This window comes from Battus philenor, unplaced genomic scaffold, assembly GCF_028537555.1.
Source record: "Battus philenor isolate CCGP_79_NKW_IND1 unplaced genomic scaffold, ilBatPhil1.0.hap1 SCAF_12, whole genome shotgun sequence".
NCBI classification, from domain to species: Eukaryota; Metazoa; Arthropoda; class Insecta; order Lepidoptera; family Papilionidae; genus Battus; species Battus philenor.
In genome coordinates this window covers 11,071,692-11,085,481 of record NW_027181674.1, presented here as the reverse complement: position 1 = coordinate 11,085,481, position 13,790 = coordinate 11,071,692, and the positions used below count along the sequence as shown (strand labels likewise).

Sequence of the window (13,790 nt, the reverse complement as noted above, 5' to 3'; positions counted from 1 at the left end):
ACACACGGTTTTCTTAGAGATGAAACTGTAAGACATTTTCACACATCTCCGTATCTGGGACCTTACAAGATCTTATTCAGCAAAGATAAGACAATTGCTATCGCCCTCGGCAACTGAAAGGTTAAGGAACAAGTGCGTATACATATGAAAATTAATTTCATAGTCTTATGGCATCTGTTAAATATACACATTAATGGAGGAGAATATTATTCTTTTACTTACCCCGGTCCAATATTATTTTTATAAATGCTATTTAAATATGTACAGAAATCTTTTTTTAATATATTTCGGCGCCTGAAGAAAAGTTCAAAATATTTTTGTAACAGCACAACACAGCTGACAATAAAGCGATAGGTTCTCGGAGCATTTTCCGAAGCAATCTTCGAACTCGGCGGTACTCTCTTAATCCGGTAATGAAAAATTTATGCAGCAGCACGAGAAGAGGCTCACGAGGGTGCTTGAGTCTTGTTATTTGTTATAAGGCGGTCTAGACCAAGCCCTCTTTGCACTCTGCTCCCTCAAAAGAAGAAAAGTAATAGATGGAAATTATTCTTCGTTAAACTGTTCGAAAAAATAACACTTTTATTGAAATCAAAATCTATCGATTCTCAATTATGTTACAAGTCCAGACACACAGTAAGTCATTAATCGCAATGAGATTAGTTCTCTTGTAGGGAGAAGAACCTCTCATAGCGTAACCGCTGATGGCTTTTGTTAAACAAAAGTAAGAAGCTAATGCCCATGAAATACAATTGGAGATAAGTAGCTTAACTTGTAGAAAGTTAATATGTAATAGAAATATTTATTTCGTCTTGAGATAAATCTAATATTTTATTGTGGGCAACTATATACGGTATTACAATACACTCCAATGTGATGTCTCTTAATTATCATTAAGAAGTTTATTAAACAGAAAAAACAATTTGATCTGACCTCCTTCCTTCCTTCTTCACTTTCTCAGTTCTATAAGTTGGACTCTTCTGGCATTCTCATGACGTATATGATAATAATATGGATGAATTAATATAGAAAGATTAAATGATCGCCGTTTTCTTTAAAGAAAGTGATATATATTGTAGGGGCAACATTACGTCGTCGTCACCGACGCATCAAAAAGGAGAATTCCACAGAAATATTGTTCATTTACGAGCGAAGCTCAAATAATTCTACGGATCTTTCCGCTCCGTGAACTCATGTCAAATGAAGATGTAAACACCTTAGGGCTAGCAGCATTAACTTCTTCATAACAGTACGGTACAGTAAATGAATATACATACTTCTACTTCGGACTTCGTGTTGTTACTACCTCAAGGCTACCGGCTCTAGAAGGAATCGCATAAGATAAACAACGCCTATAAATATTTTTTTCTGTTGCCAAACAATTCTCTTAACATTTATTTTAGTGTCGTTTGTTGCAGACAGTAAAATCATAAAATTCACGAGTACATAACAGTTCAAAATTTCCTAATATGATGACTACCAATGCTGTACTGTGTAATATCTTACATAATTTTTAACGAAAACACATTTCTATGTACAACATATTTCATCCTTACCTTAGACTATCGCTGGTGTTATATTTTATTATTAATTTCAATGGACAATTAGTTCTTGTTTTTCTTGCTTTTTTATTTTGTCCAAATCATTTCTTATTGATTTCAGTACTACTTTAGTAAATTCTCAATAAAAACTTAACCCTCTTAACATATTAGTTAAACGTAACTGGAAATGTGAATGTGCGAATTTCATATTGCATATTACGAAGTCGTCACACGGTCGTTGCGTTCGGTTTGGCGTAGTTAGTGCAAGTACGGTGCGCGTGCGGTGAGGATGGTGTCTTTCGCCTGCTTCGCGTCATTTTTCGTAGCGGTTACGATATTTCTTCACGGTATGTCAACACTACGAAAGCCTGTTTATGTCACTGAATACTGTTTTAATCATATTAACCACTCTATTATTATAATTTCTCTTTATTAAGCACATCAATTTCTTTAATATTATTTATAAATCTTTAAAATGAAAAACTAACATCAAGCACAAATATAATTAAAATGTTTTCATGTCTATCGAATTAGTATAAATATATGTTTATGTTGCTAGTGCTAAACCACTTTCTCTTTTTACAAAAGAATAATTATAATTGATATGACAAAATAACCACGTCTAATTCAACTGTTTATTTTAATGTCAACAATAAAATAAAAATTCAGTTTGTAGAATTAAAAATTAAAATATTAATTTATCTTGTATTCGGCTGTATGCGTAAAATACTAATTCTATTAAATAAAATATTGCTTAAATCTCGAAATAAAAGTGTGAAAAGTGTTTTAAGTGGTATTGCATATTTTTATAAAAGTAAAACGGTTTTAAAAAAGGAGGGAAAATGTTAAGGATTCTGTATCACTTCATTTAAAATTAATATCTGTTATTTATTTCATTAATCTATGATCAAAAGATATAACAGAGAGTACAGGTGTGACAATTTCATTGTTCTAGACGTCGCTGCGCAGCGGAAGCCAATCAAGGAGGCCCTTTTTCTTAACAACGACATCTACGGCAATGCTTCGTTCGAGGACTGCGTGTGGCGACGCGACCGGGAACCGTGTCCGGACCCCAGTGTGTCGCTCAATCTTTACACCGAAGCAGAGCCCTACAAAAAAACAGTATGTGTTTCCACCATAACAATGATGTATCAACAAGAATTCTCTGGAATTACTAGTGTTTCATGATCGATACTCCCGATCGCGACAAGTCATTTATATAATAGCGGTTGGAAGACAATAGTTTCACAGATAACGGGCTTAATGCAAATTATATTTAGTACATATGTACTAAATACATCACCTGTATGATATTGTTTACTGTGATTTACTTAAAATTCTAGGTAACACAGTTCTCTTATGTATGTGGCGTTAAACGTTCTATTAACCTGTCGAATGTTATATCTGTCCGAACTCCCCGGGTGCACACGAGTCAGATCTGCCCGAAATAAATAAAGACTAATTTGAATCACCTTAAAATTATAGTTTAAAATCGCTGGCTCTGGACGCATTACAGACCACAGGATCACAAACAATAATATTTCATTTATAATTTAAAATTCGTTCCTGACAATGACAGGCGCTATATCGGAGCACACGAAGGGTTAAACTCGATTACATTTTTTAGAATAACATATTTTTCATGTTATATGGAATGCTATCCTTAACATAAAAAGGCCGTATCTGTTATCATATGTTTTAACTTAGTCCAATTGATCAATATTGTAGTCGACTTCGTAACTTTTCTCTAAAAACAAAAACACAACGAACTTTGCAATCTTAAAAGTACTAAGATTATGCGGATAGCAAAAGTTATTTAAATGATTATGTAAAAGCAAGTAAAACGAACGATAATTGCATTAAACAAATACAATCACCATCTAGAAATACATGTTTAGGTTATTGTTTTTTTTTTCTTATGTTTATTTCCACTCATATTCCTGTCTTTGAGAAGGACAGGGTCGTTTATTTTCTTTATTGATTTCTTCACGCTCTTTTTTATTACCTTTCTCTTCTTTCATTCATCACATAATTTATCTCTCTACTTTTTTCGTTCCACAATTTTCTCAGTCTTTCTCTGCCGTTCTATTCGTCACACGTTCATTCTCAACCACTGCATTTTAGGTATGTTTATTTACAATTTTCTTTAAATCTCAGATTTATACAGCTTTACATTCTATTATTTACATATTTATCACAGTTTTTATCTTTTGTTCTACTTATTGCAATATTTTTATTTAACATTGAATTTACTTTATTATTTTACTTTAGTGCTTACTTACTATTTAATTTCCTACCTGACAATATTTGAGCCAATAAATTAGTTTTATTTCTATCTATTGCGGTTTTGGCTACCCTATTAGAGTAGTTAAGGAAGGATTTTCTTTCCTCTACCTCTAAAATGATGGAGGCTATGGTCGCCTTCTTAATCTTCTTGCCTAACCGGCATTCGGATGTTTAAATATATTATGACTTTACTTTACTAACACAATCCAACAATATTTCGTTTAAAATCGTCGGTTGCAATGTGAAAATAGTCATGTCAATTCACGGCGTATACATTGCCAATGTTATTCAATTCAACGTAGTATTCAATAAAAAATATGTCATTGGCATGTGACAAGTATCCAAGTAATTCTTTTCGGTTAACTAGTTCATAGAATCAGGCAAACGATACATTCCACGCCCTCTTTAAACTTTATGTTGATAAGGAGGCACAGCAGCGCACGCGCCTTTCCCGTTACGCTCGCCTTCGAAGAATACAAAACAGTTTTTCTATCGATTTCTAAAAGGCGACACTTTCTTTTTAACAAAGCCCGAAATAGGCTACCATTATAAATAAACGGAAAATTGTTCTATTGTCAAATAACAATAAATTAAATTAAATATATAATAAAGCCAAATATTTATTGAATATTCTCAACAATAACACAGTATGATGCTTTTAAGGGCTGTAGTAGTTATTTTTAACGAAATATGATGACATTTATCGATGATTGATTCGTTACCAAAAAGACCATGATTTACAACTGAAAGTAAACACAATGTATAATATTTTAATAACTATTTTTAGCAAATGACGTATAAATGTGTACTATCACGATGTTAGTTCCTATTATAAAACAGTAACGCATACATTATTCTCTATTTCGGGAATAATTAATTAGTGATATTACTAAACTCTCGCAACATTTTACTTTAGTACCCCACATAGTATAATATTATAAAGCTCAGATAAGTACCATATTAGCAGAAACAGTCCATATCGATTCCAGTATTGTTAAAATCGATTAATGAAACCAAAATATAGCATTACTAAGAGTGTTTGACTTTTGATTATGTTCCGTCACTCATAATCCACAATCGCGAGTACTTTCTTGGCAAGTAGACATTACATGTGAAAAATCAGCCTATCATAAATTAAAAAAATAGAGACATATACCCCATACCCAACAACGGGTCCATTGTTAACGCGAGTTACCACTTGTGCATACATTTATTCCTTAAATTCAACTCTCATATAATAACAGCAACTATACCACTAATGGCGCCCGAATTTAAATCGGCTTTCGAATTTAGATTCGAACGCACAAAAACAATTTAACCAAAAATCTTAGTGTAGCGGTAGTGGCCGTTCTCACTTGAACCCTACAAGGATTACGGCACGCTCCTCTCTATAAGAGGAATTTTGCGCAGATGTAGAATGTACGTTTTTATTTTGCGTTGATATATTGCTTTCAATGCATTAGTAGGCTAATCATAGGTCAAAATACAACAAGATGTCTTCAAGGGCATCCTTTCTTCGTTAAGTTCTGAGGCTACGTGTAGACGTGCAAATGTAAACAATAGGCTCGCGCAGTCGGCCTCGGGCCCAATACGCTAAAACAAAAAATATTAAATATGAGCTAGCCTCGCAAAATAATGCTACCCTAAGTATTTATTGAGTAATAAATATTATTTCGTATCGACGTTTTTATTATGTTTTTTATTGTCCCACAAGCTCAGGAAATAAGAGTCGTAATCAATGGAGACGAAGGAAAATGAGTAGCTTTATAATCTTCTAGAATATGTCGGTATACTCATTACTTGATATATACTATGACATACTCATATGATGGTTCGGTCGGAGATCAAATCCGCAACTAGCGTTCTTAGACTCGTGTCAGTAGCTTATTAGATAAGGACGTACCTTATCCAATATGCTGTTACTGCTATATGATTAAAGTGGATCCTATAAAAATTATGGTCGAAAGATGGCAGTTTTTGTCTCAATTTGTAATTATGAAAAAGAAATTCTAAAAGTTTTGGTTCGCAGTTGTTTTTCAGTTTACTTAAGCTTGTAAATAATGCTACAACATCTATTAGCAACATAAATACAATCGCGCGGAATAAATGGTACCGATAGACCAGACGTTCGTCGTTCGAATGTTTTCAAATTGCTACAAACAATTCAAAAAAAATTGATTAAATGAATTAATTCATAATAAAGTTTTTTTATGACGAAACTTATTTATCGACGTAAAAAAGAGACAGAAATGTACTAATACGAATTTTCTTACTTGTAGGAAAAAAAAAACTTCACGTGGAAACCACATTATAGGATTAAAATCAAATTGATCTTATGAGTATGCATCAATTCGCCTGAGGTTAGTTTTGAAAGTAAATTTGAATCCATAAATCTGGATAAAAAGGCTTATTAAATAACTATTATTCATCTTTTTTGCACCAGAAGAACATTTTTTTAACATTCAAAAGTAAAGGACGGAATTTACAACGATACTGAGTGACAGGGCTGGTTCTAACAGGTCTTTGTGAAACAAAACTTTCTTCCACTAAATTCTGCGTAACATCACACCTTCGTTGATCGCCTTGTGATAATCTTACTAGCAAAAATTACACAAACTATGGTATCTCCAAAAAGGAATAATATTTACACGATTCTGGTGGTCAACAACTCATAAGACTTATCAGTCAAGACATAGAACTATTAGTTAACTAAAATGACCTCGTTTGTGTGTATACAGGTAGACTTGTACAGCGAAGACTGGCTGAGGCAGAGCGGCTGGGAGCCGTCACACGAGACGATCCTCCTCGTCCACGGCTACGCGGGAGGCGACGACACGCTGCCTATAATTGTCCTTCGGGACGGTAAGTCTATTAAAGATCAAACAATAATATTGCATGCAAAATTAGACTCGACAACTAAATCATTCTAAATACAAATATAACAGGTTTATTTACTTCATAAGATCCCAACTTTTTGGTTTCTATTTATATAATACAGTACATTACACAAACACTCGCGAAAAAGAAAAAGTAAATATTTAAATATTGTCAAGCGTCGAGTTACGTCTCGCTTTAAATCCCTTCTCAGATATATTAACATACATAAATATATGTGATCAAGTAACACGAACGATTTTTATCTCGAAGCGGTTTTTACTTAAATTAGGACGATGGCGACAAGCAAGTTATATTGTTTACATTTTATTTTTTCAACACAAGGTGGTAAGACGTACGTGGCGGTGACAATGCAAAAAAAATGTTACGGTTTGTTCATAGTTAAGCAGAGTTACGAAGTTTAGTAAATCAAAATTCTATATACAATCACTGTTACTCTCACCACGTGTCACACGGCACATCACATAAGCCCAGTATTTTCACACTTAAAAACTGGAAGACAAATCTTCAATCTTCCTAGATAACTTATTAGAAACATTTTTACTTACCAATAACATGTACATATCATCATAATACAATCACTTATGTCAGTATTTCCCAACTTTTCTCTTGTACCACTCCATACCGAAAAATATTTGCGTATTCAACTGTACGCATTTTTACAACAAAGTGTGCTATTTTTACGTAGTATACCATATAATAAGTGCGCTAATGAATCTCTGAATGAATATTTTGTCTGGCCAAAAGCACGCATAGACACGCATTTAGATAAGCAACACGTTTCGTAGTAAATTCCTTCAGAGAGGTTAATTACGTGTTTGTGGACGGATAAAACGATTCCGCTCGCGTTTTAAATTTTCACTTGAATTGCAACACAAATTCAACACACATTTTTGCCCAGGCGATGACGCAATTATTTGTATACTTTATACATAGAAATTAGTAGCTTAGTGGTTTAGGAGTGCGAATTATCGACTCGATCAAAAACAACGATGGTAAACATCATAGATAAATACACAAGCTCAATTCGGTATTCGTCATCTGGACAACTTACCTACTCCTTGAACAGCTGCCTATGCCTATGCCTTCTTTTGGCTGACATTATGTTGATGAATAAATAAAGTGTGTTATAAAATTTGTAACGACGATTACAATTAAGTTTACACCATTTGCAAATTACTACTACTTACTACTACCTATTATTAGTTCTACCCGTTTTCGTGCGCCACTTGGACGATATGTAGCGGGTCTGTGTAACTCGAGTACATTGTTTCTTCGTCCCTCCTGTTGGTGTTCGTAGGGGCAATCCTCATTCCGTAGCTGTTGCTATCGATTTGGCTGGTTCAATAGCTCTGTGTTGAAGTTTCCTTCTTTCTAGCGGCCCTCATACATGGCGTGTTTAGTCCATGTAATGACTCATGTGGCCTCCCTGCTTTTGGGAGGCGGTACTTGTTCCCTGTCGGAGTCAGTGCGTCGAGTGGCCGATGTTGTTTTAGGAAGATTGATCTCTGGTGTGTAATCGTTCGCAGCGGGAATATTTTTGTTAAGGTGGTGTTTGGCGTCTTAGAAGTATCTTTTTGACTCCTCTCCGAGAAACACCATGTGATGTATTATTAGTTAAAATGTGCTATATTTAATACTGCGTTGGCCTCTTTTTACTAGGTTTATAGGATGTTACGTGAGATAAAATTGACATTCATTTTTTAACTTATCCTTGTGGTACGAAATGTCTCAAAAATGATCATGATACAAGTTTCAAGTTTGTTAATCAGTAGAAAGTAATTTTTATTTGTCGTTGACCACTAACTATATCAGGCTGTATTTTTATTTCGTAAACAAAACTTGTTTATCAATTTAAAAGAATGCTCACTAACTGTATTCTTGACATGATATTCCAGAGTTGTATCGCTAGGACCAGGAATAAGAGCCCATTGAAAATAATACTATGTTGTGGATTGTGGAGTAAAATAATAGTTACGATATTATAACTGACTGCGCTCTTTTTTATGTGTAATATTAAGGAGTTTTTTTTAAAGAGTTTTAAGTATTTTGTATTTGTTTCTACCACAGTATCAAGCCGAACTTTCTATATTACGTCGTTGCTTCTGAATTTATTTGTAACTTCTCACCAATCCTACAAATGTTTAAAAGCTAATTAGTTGAATTATTACGGCTCCGGACGAACCGTGAGACCGTTGCAGCTAAAGCCCTGTTCACACTGTCACCCATTGTTTTCGACTAAAATCAACATTTCTTTTAATAAAAAAAGTACTACACTTTTGACAAATATCTAAATAAATATTTGCTAAGTTGAAATACACACGACAAGAACCTTTCGATAATCCTCAATTGAAAGATTAAAATAGGAAGAATAAAAAGATTAAGAATATATAAGGAAATAAAATAAGTGTTTTACTTTCTTTATATAGATGTAATGACTGCCTACGGAATTTTTACTTAGCGGCTATGAAGTATTTATAAGGCCCAGTAAAAGTCCATACAAGCTCCCAGCGACTTCACAAGGAGAGTGAAAGTTATCCTGGTAGCGAGACAAGGCAGTATGCACTTTACGCATTTCCCACAACTTTCACTGATTAGAGGTTGTTCACATTTGCCCAGTCTTTCCGCATCACTGTATTATAAGAAAAATATATTGTAGAACTTTAAAAGCATTTTTTTTGCTTAACCTACAAAATTATACCTGTAAAGACAATATTTAAAATGAGATTTATTTAATAAAAGTATTATAGTTGACATATTACTTTCATTGTTATGAAATAACGATTTAATAATATTTTTAATGTTACATTCATACAGATATAGACGATATTTCTTGCTCTGTCATACACAGCCAATATTGTAATATTTTTTTTCCATTTTTGGTCGATTACATTCTTATGCAGAGTTCAAATTTATCGCCTCTCGTCCACAGATATTAGAAACTAATTTTATATTAGAAAAGTAAGGATAAATATAATAAATAATGGAAAAGTTATAGAACGACGCAGCTCAATCTACCACGTTGCTATTGATTTAGTGAAACTTTATATAATGAACAGAGAAATGAGGAGTACAACTAACTCCCCCCTTTTGCATACAATGTATTGGAGACATATACCATTTGTCCGTGAATCGTGTTCGAACAAAAAATATTATTTAGTTACAATATTTAATATTAGCTTTATGTCTAGAAGGAGCTTGCAGATCTGCTATTGAATCAAAGAGATAATTATTCTCTAAATAATTATTAGTTTTATTTCTTTCTTTTTATCAATTTATTGATTAATTATTATATGGATTAATTCATAATATATGTAAATTATATTTATGAATACAAATTAATCCCGATTTCCCTTATCCACGTCATAACTTAAAATCAACTTGTCCGATACTTTTTTGGAGGTTCACGGTTTACACCAGTTCATTTTATACTGTTTTCAAACAGAACTATCTTTATCAGATAACTATAATAAACAGATTCATCTTTCAAAGCAGATCTGTCGTTAAAGCTAGATCTAGATCTAGTTAAAGATAGATCTGGCTTTCTGAACACTGGTTTTGTACGTCGATGACAGGGCAGAACTTTAACTCTCGTTGAAGGAAGACTTGGTGAAACCTCCTACTCCTCTCTGGTACAGACCGTGACTGAGGATCTCTGATGCTCTCTCTCTCTCTTTCTATAGTCATCTCCTGCGACATTCAGCTGAATACCCTGCTCTTTTTGCTACCTTTTGAAACAAGAGCTAGAAAACGTTTAAACGTGGAGTTTCGGTGCAACTTTGCAGCGTACCTCCGGCGCGGCGGCTACAATGTGCTGATGCTGGACTGGGGCGCGTTGTGCCAGCCGCCGTGCTATGTGGCCGCCGTGCACAACCTGCGGCCAGTGGCGCGCTGCGCGGCGGAGGCTCTGGCCGCGCTGCGCCACGCCGGCCTGCGCCCCTCCGCGCTCACCTGCGTGGGGCACTCACTCGGCGCGCACTTGTGCGGCATCATCGCCAACTACCTCACTTTCCGGCTCAATAGGATAATCGGTACGATAATAACTCTTAATTTATTTTTGAAGAATATTTTGGCTATAATAATAAAAAAAGATCAGCAATGAGGAAATCCGCTGAAAAACTAGAATCGCCGACGTAGCCCAAAGTGCTCGTGCATCGTTGCTGAAGTGGCAACTTGGCGTAGGTAAGCCCTCCTCTACCTGGTGGGGTTGCACCTGGACCGACGACATAGTTCTAAGGAAGTCGCTGGATGCAAGTAGCGCAAGATTGTTCATCGTAACGATCTTTGGTTGATATGGCGATGAACAAAACGTTACATAGCAAGCTTTGTGCGGCCAGGCTTAGACCCGGCGCGGCCATTGATCCGGTCGGCGCCGGCGCTGCGGCTGGACCCGGGCGACGCGCGCGCCGTGCACGTGCTGCACACCAACGCCGGCCGCTACGGCGAGGCCGCGCGCCTCGGGCACGCCGACTTCTGCCTCAACGGAGGACGCAGTCAGCCCTACTGCGAGGACACGCCCAGTAACTTTTGCATAACTAATTATACGATATTTTTACTAAACTGTATATTTAGTATACAAAAACCATTTCGAAAATTGTTTCAAATGTTTCTCATTCCTAAATAATTCCCGACAGACTTCTTACTGCAATATTATATTAAATTAGTGATCTAGTACAGAACAAGGGTTGGTTTTCTATTTCGTACATTCCAACATTTTTTTAGTAATACTGTCAGCAACTAAAAATAGTCCTAACGCGCCTTTTCTTTCTTTCATTGTCGTCTAATCTTTCAAAGCGAGGGACGGAGTGTTTTAATTTTATTTTGTGGTCTGTACGGGAAAAGCATGGTTAATACGTTTATCGATTTTTTTCTTTTTTTTTCATTCTCGTCCTCAGGTCTAAAGTGATTATATGAATGAAAAGATCAAGTTGAACTGTTTTTAAGTTTTTGCTTACTAGTATATTTGGCATATTTGCACTTTATAAGATTGTGTTAATATCATAAGGTACATATTTATTTTTTATAATAATTTTAATTATTGAAATGATATTTTTAGATAAGTATCATCTTATTTAGGACGAAGATGAATCCAAAAAAGGAAAAATAATAAAAAGGGTCCAGCTGTTCTTTAGTTATAAGTACTGTCAACAATATCATCTGTCTTCCTAACTTATGTTAGATTTTCGAATTCTTTTTACATAAATTGGGAAATAACCATTTATGTCTTCTTATTGATGTTTAACGAAGAATAAAAATGTGTAAAATATGTAAGACGTGATTGTAATAAAGTACAAAGAGTAGAGCAAGCGAATGATCTGCGCAGATGAGGCGCTGTGCAGCCACGTGTGGGCGATCTGCTACCAGGCGGAGAGCCTGTTCCGCGCGCGCACGGCCGTGCCCTGCGGCCGCCGCTGCTCCGTGCGCGTACCGCCCGCGCGCGCCGCCGCGCTGCCCGTGCCGCTCGGCCAGCCTGCGCCCGTCACGTACGTACGCGACACACCAAGTGCGCGCTAGGTGGTAGCAACTAACGGTAGTCGAGGACCCCTCGAGGCGAGCTTGCGCCTAAGCAATCTAAGAGCTCGGCAACCTCTCCAATCCAGTGAAACTGTAGTAAATAGCCACACGAACCGAGGACCTCCAGGGCGCCCTCACTACCTTTAAAGAAGTTTAAGAGGTCTAAATGTCATTTGGACAGAAGTATACCCCAAGTGCAAATGAAATGGTTGCTTAATGTCGGTTGCTGACTATAAGCGCTATCTTACGAACCCCAAAGTAGAGAGAAAAGAAGGTAGTAACGCCATGGTTTTGATCGGTGGCTTTGGACGTCATAACACTACTAAACCCAACAATAGCGGGTCATTGTCTAAAGTTCCGATTGCAAGCTGGCCATATAAGCTTTATACTTAAAAAGTACATGGTTTACATACATTTTATAACTCACCTAAGCTACTACCCACAAACCTGTATCAACCAAGCATAGGGCAGTTTGTCTGAATTTTTCCTCTCGTTTTCCAGTGCCTCTGGCGCATACTGCGTCGAAGATTTCTCAACCCCATTCTGCCCCGCGACCACGGGCCTAACGGAGGGCGACTCACGTTGCTGCCTCGACAAGCAATACGCGGCGGCCGCGACCTCGACGCCCGCTCAACCCAGCAGGCAGCGCCCGCGGCCTCTCCAGCGGACGCGCGCCCGCTACCGCGTGCCCGACGCCGCCGACGATTATGTCACAAATGACAACTCCACAGATTATTAACGTGTCAAGATCACGTTTATTATAAAGCCTAATGTATTGGTTACTTATAAACGCAAGGGCGTAATGCAACGTAATCGACATTCATTAATGAGCGCATCGCCTAAGCCATATAACAACAAAATAATATATGAAAAAGCTTACGTTCAAATACTAAGTGATCATAGTCTGTAATTTGACTGATAGTTATATAATGTTCCAGCACAAAAGTGCATTCGCTTTAAGATAATAATGACTTATCGTTGTCTCGCATATAGAGCTATTGGTTATTATTTTCTTAAAGGACGTACAAGTACACTGTTGGCACTATAGGTATATAGCAGGAGCTATTCGCATAGTCATCACGATGGCAAGAACGAAGCCAAGAAGAATTTCATTAGGTCAGTTTGAAGAATTTCATTAGGTCAGTTCGATTTCCGAATGCATATAGCACTGACGTTACCAGAGAATACCAAAAATTTTAAATTTGGCTGGCGTGTAAACTATTTCAGATGACTTGTAAACACCCACAGCTATGTATATTTATTCAAAATTACACTAATATTGTGAACAAAAGATCTAAATATTGTAAAATGTTGTTGATCATCTATTCAAACAATTTAATTTTATATTAATTGTTCAGTACAAAAACTATTTCTACATCTATAATGAAGGGGTGTAGTATTATTTGTTGATTTAATGTTAAAAAAACTGTATGGTTTGAGTAATTCATTCAACTATATAGAACCAAAGAATTTCAAAAATAACATTAAAAAGTAAGAATCTGAATTTTTCTTTTATTTGCAGCAATTCCTATTCCAAATACAAATGTGGTAAAA

General features: G+C 35.9%; 1 protein-coding gene across 1 annotated transcript; it reads left to right on the top strand.

Moving 5' to 3' along the window:
• The first annotated feature begins 1,830 nt into the window (after positions 1 to 1,830).
• LOC137932901 (phospholipase A1 member A-like) lies at positions 1,831 to 12,975 on the top strand. Its single transcript, XM_068776588.1, has 7 exons — positions 1,831 to 1,888; positions 2,497 to 2,663; positions 6,566 to 6,689; positions 10,508 to 10,753; positions 11,060 to 11,242; positions 12,046 to 12,205; positions 12,738 to 12,975. Exons 1-7 carry the CDS (start codon positions 1,831 to 1,833, stop codon positions 12,973 to 12,975), a joined length of 1,176 nt encoding a protein of 391 aa, XP_068632689.1.
• Positions 12,976 to 13,790: the final 815 nt, after the last annotated feature.

What these genes read in the sequence shown, in the direction of transcription:
- LOC137932901 (XM_068776588.1), top strand. Translation starts at nt 1,831, where the DNA reads ATGGTGTCTTTCGCCTGCTTCGCGTCATTTTTCGTAGCGGTTACGATA. An exon ending in GGTTACGATATTTCTTCACG is followed by an intron (nt 1,889 to 2,496) that starts GTATGTCAACAC and finishes TCATTGTTCTAG; the next exon opens with ACGTCGCTGCGCAGCGGAAG. An exon ending in TATAATTGTCCTTCGGGACG is followed by an intron (nt 6,690 to 10,507) that starts GTAAGTCTATTA and finishes GCAACTTTGCAG; the next exon opens with CGTACCTCCGGCGCGGCGGC.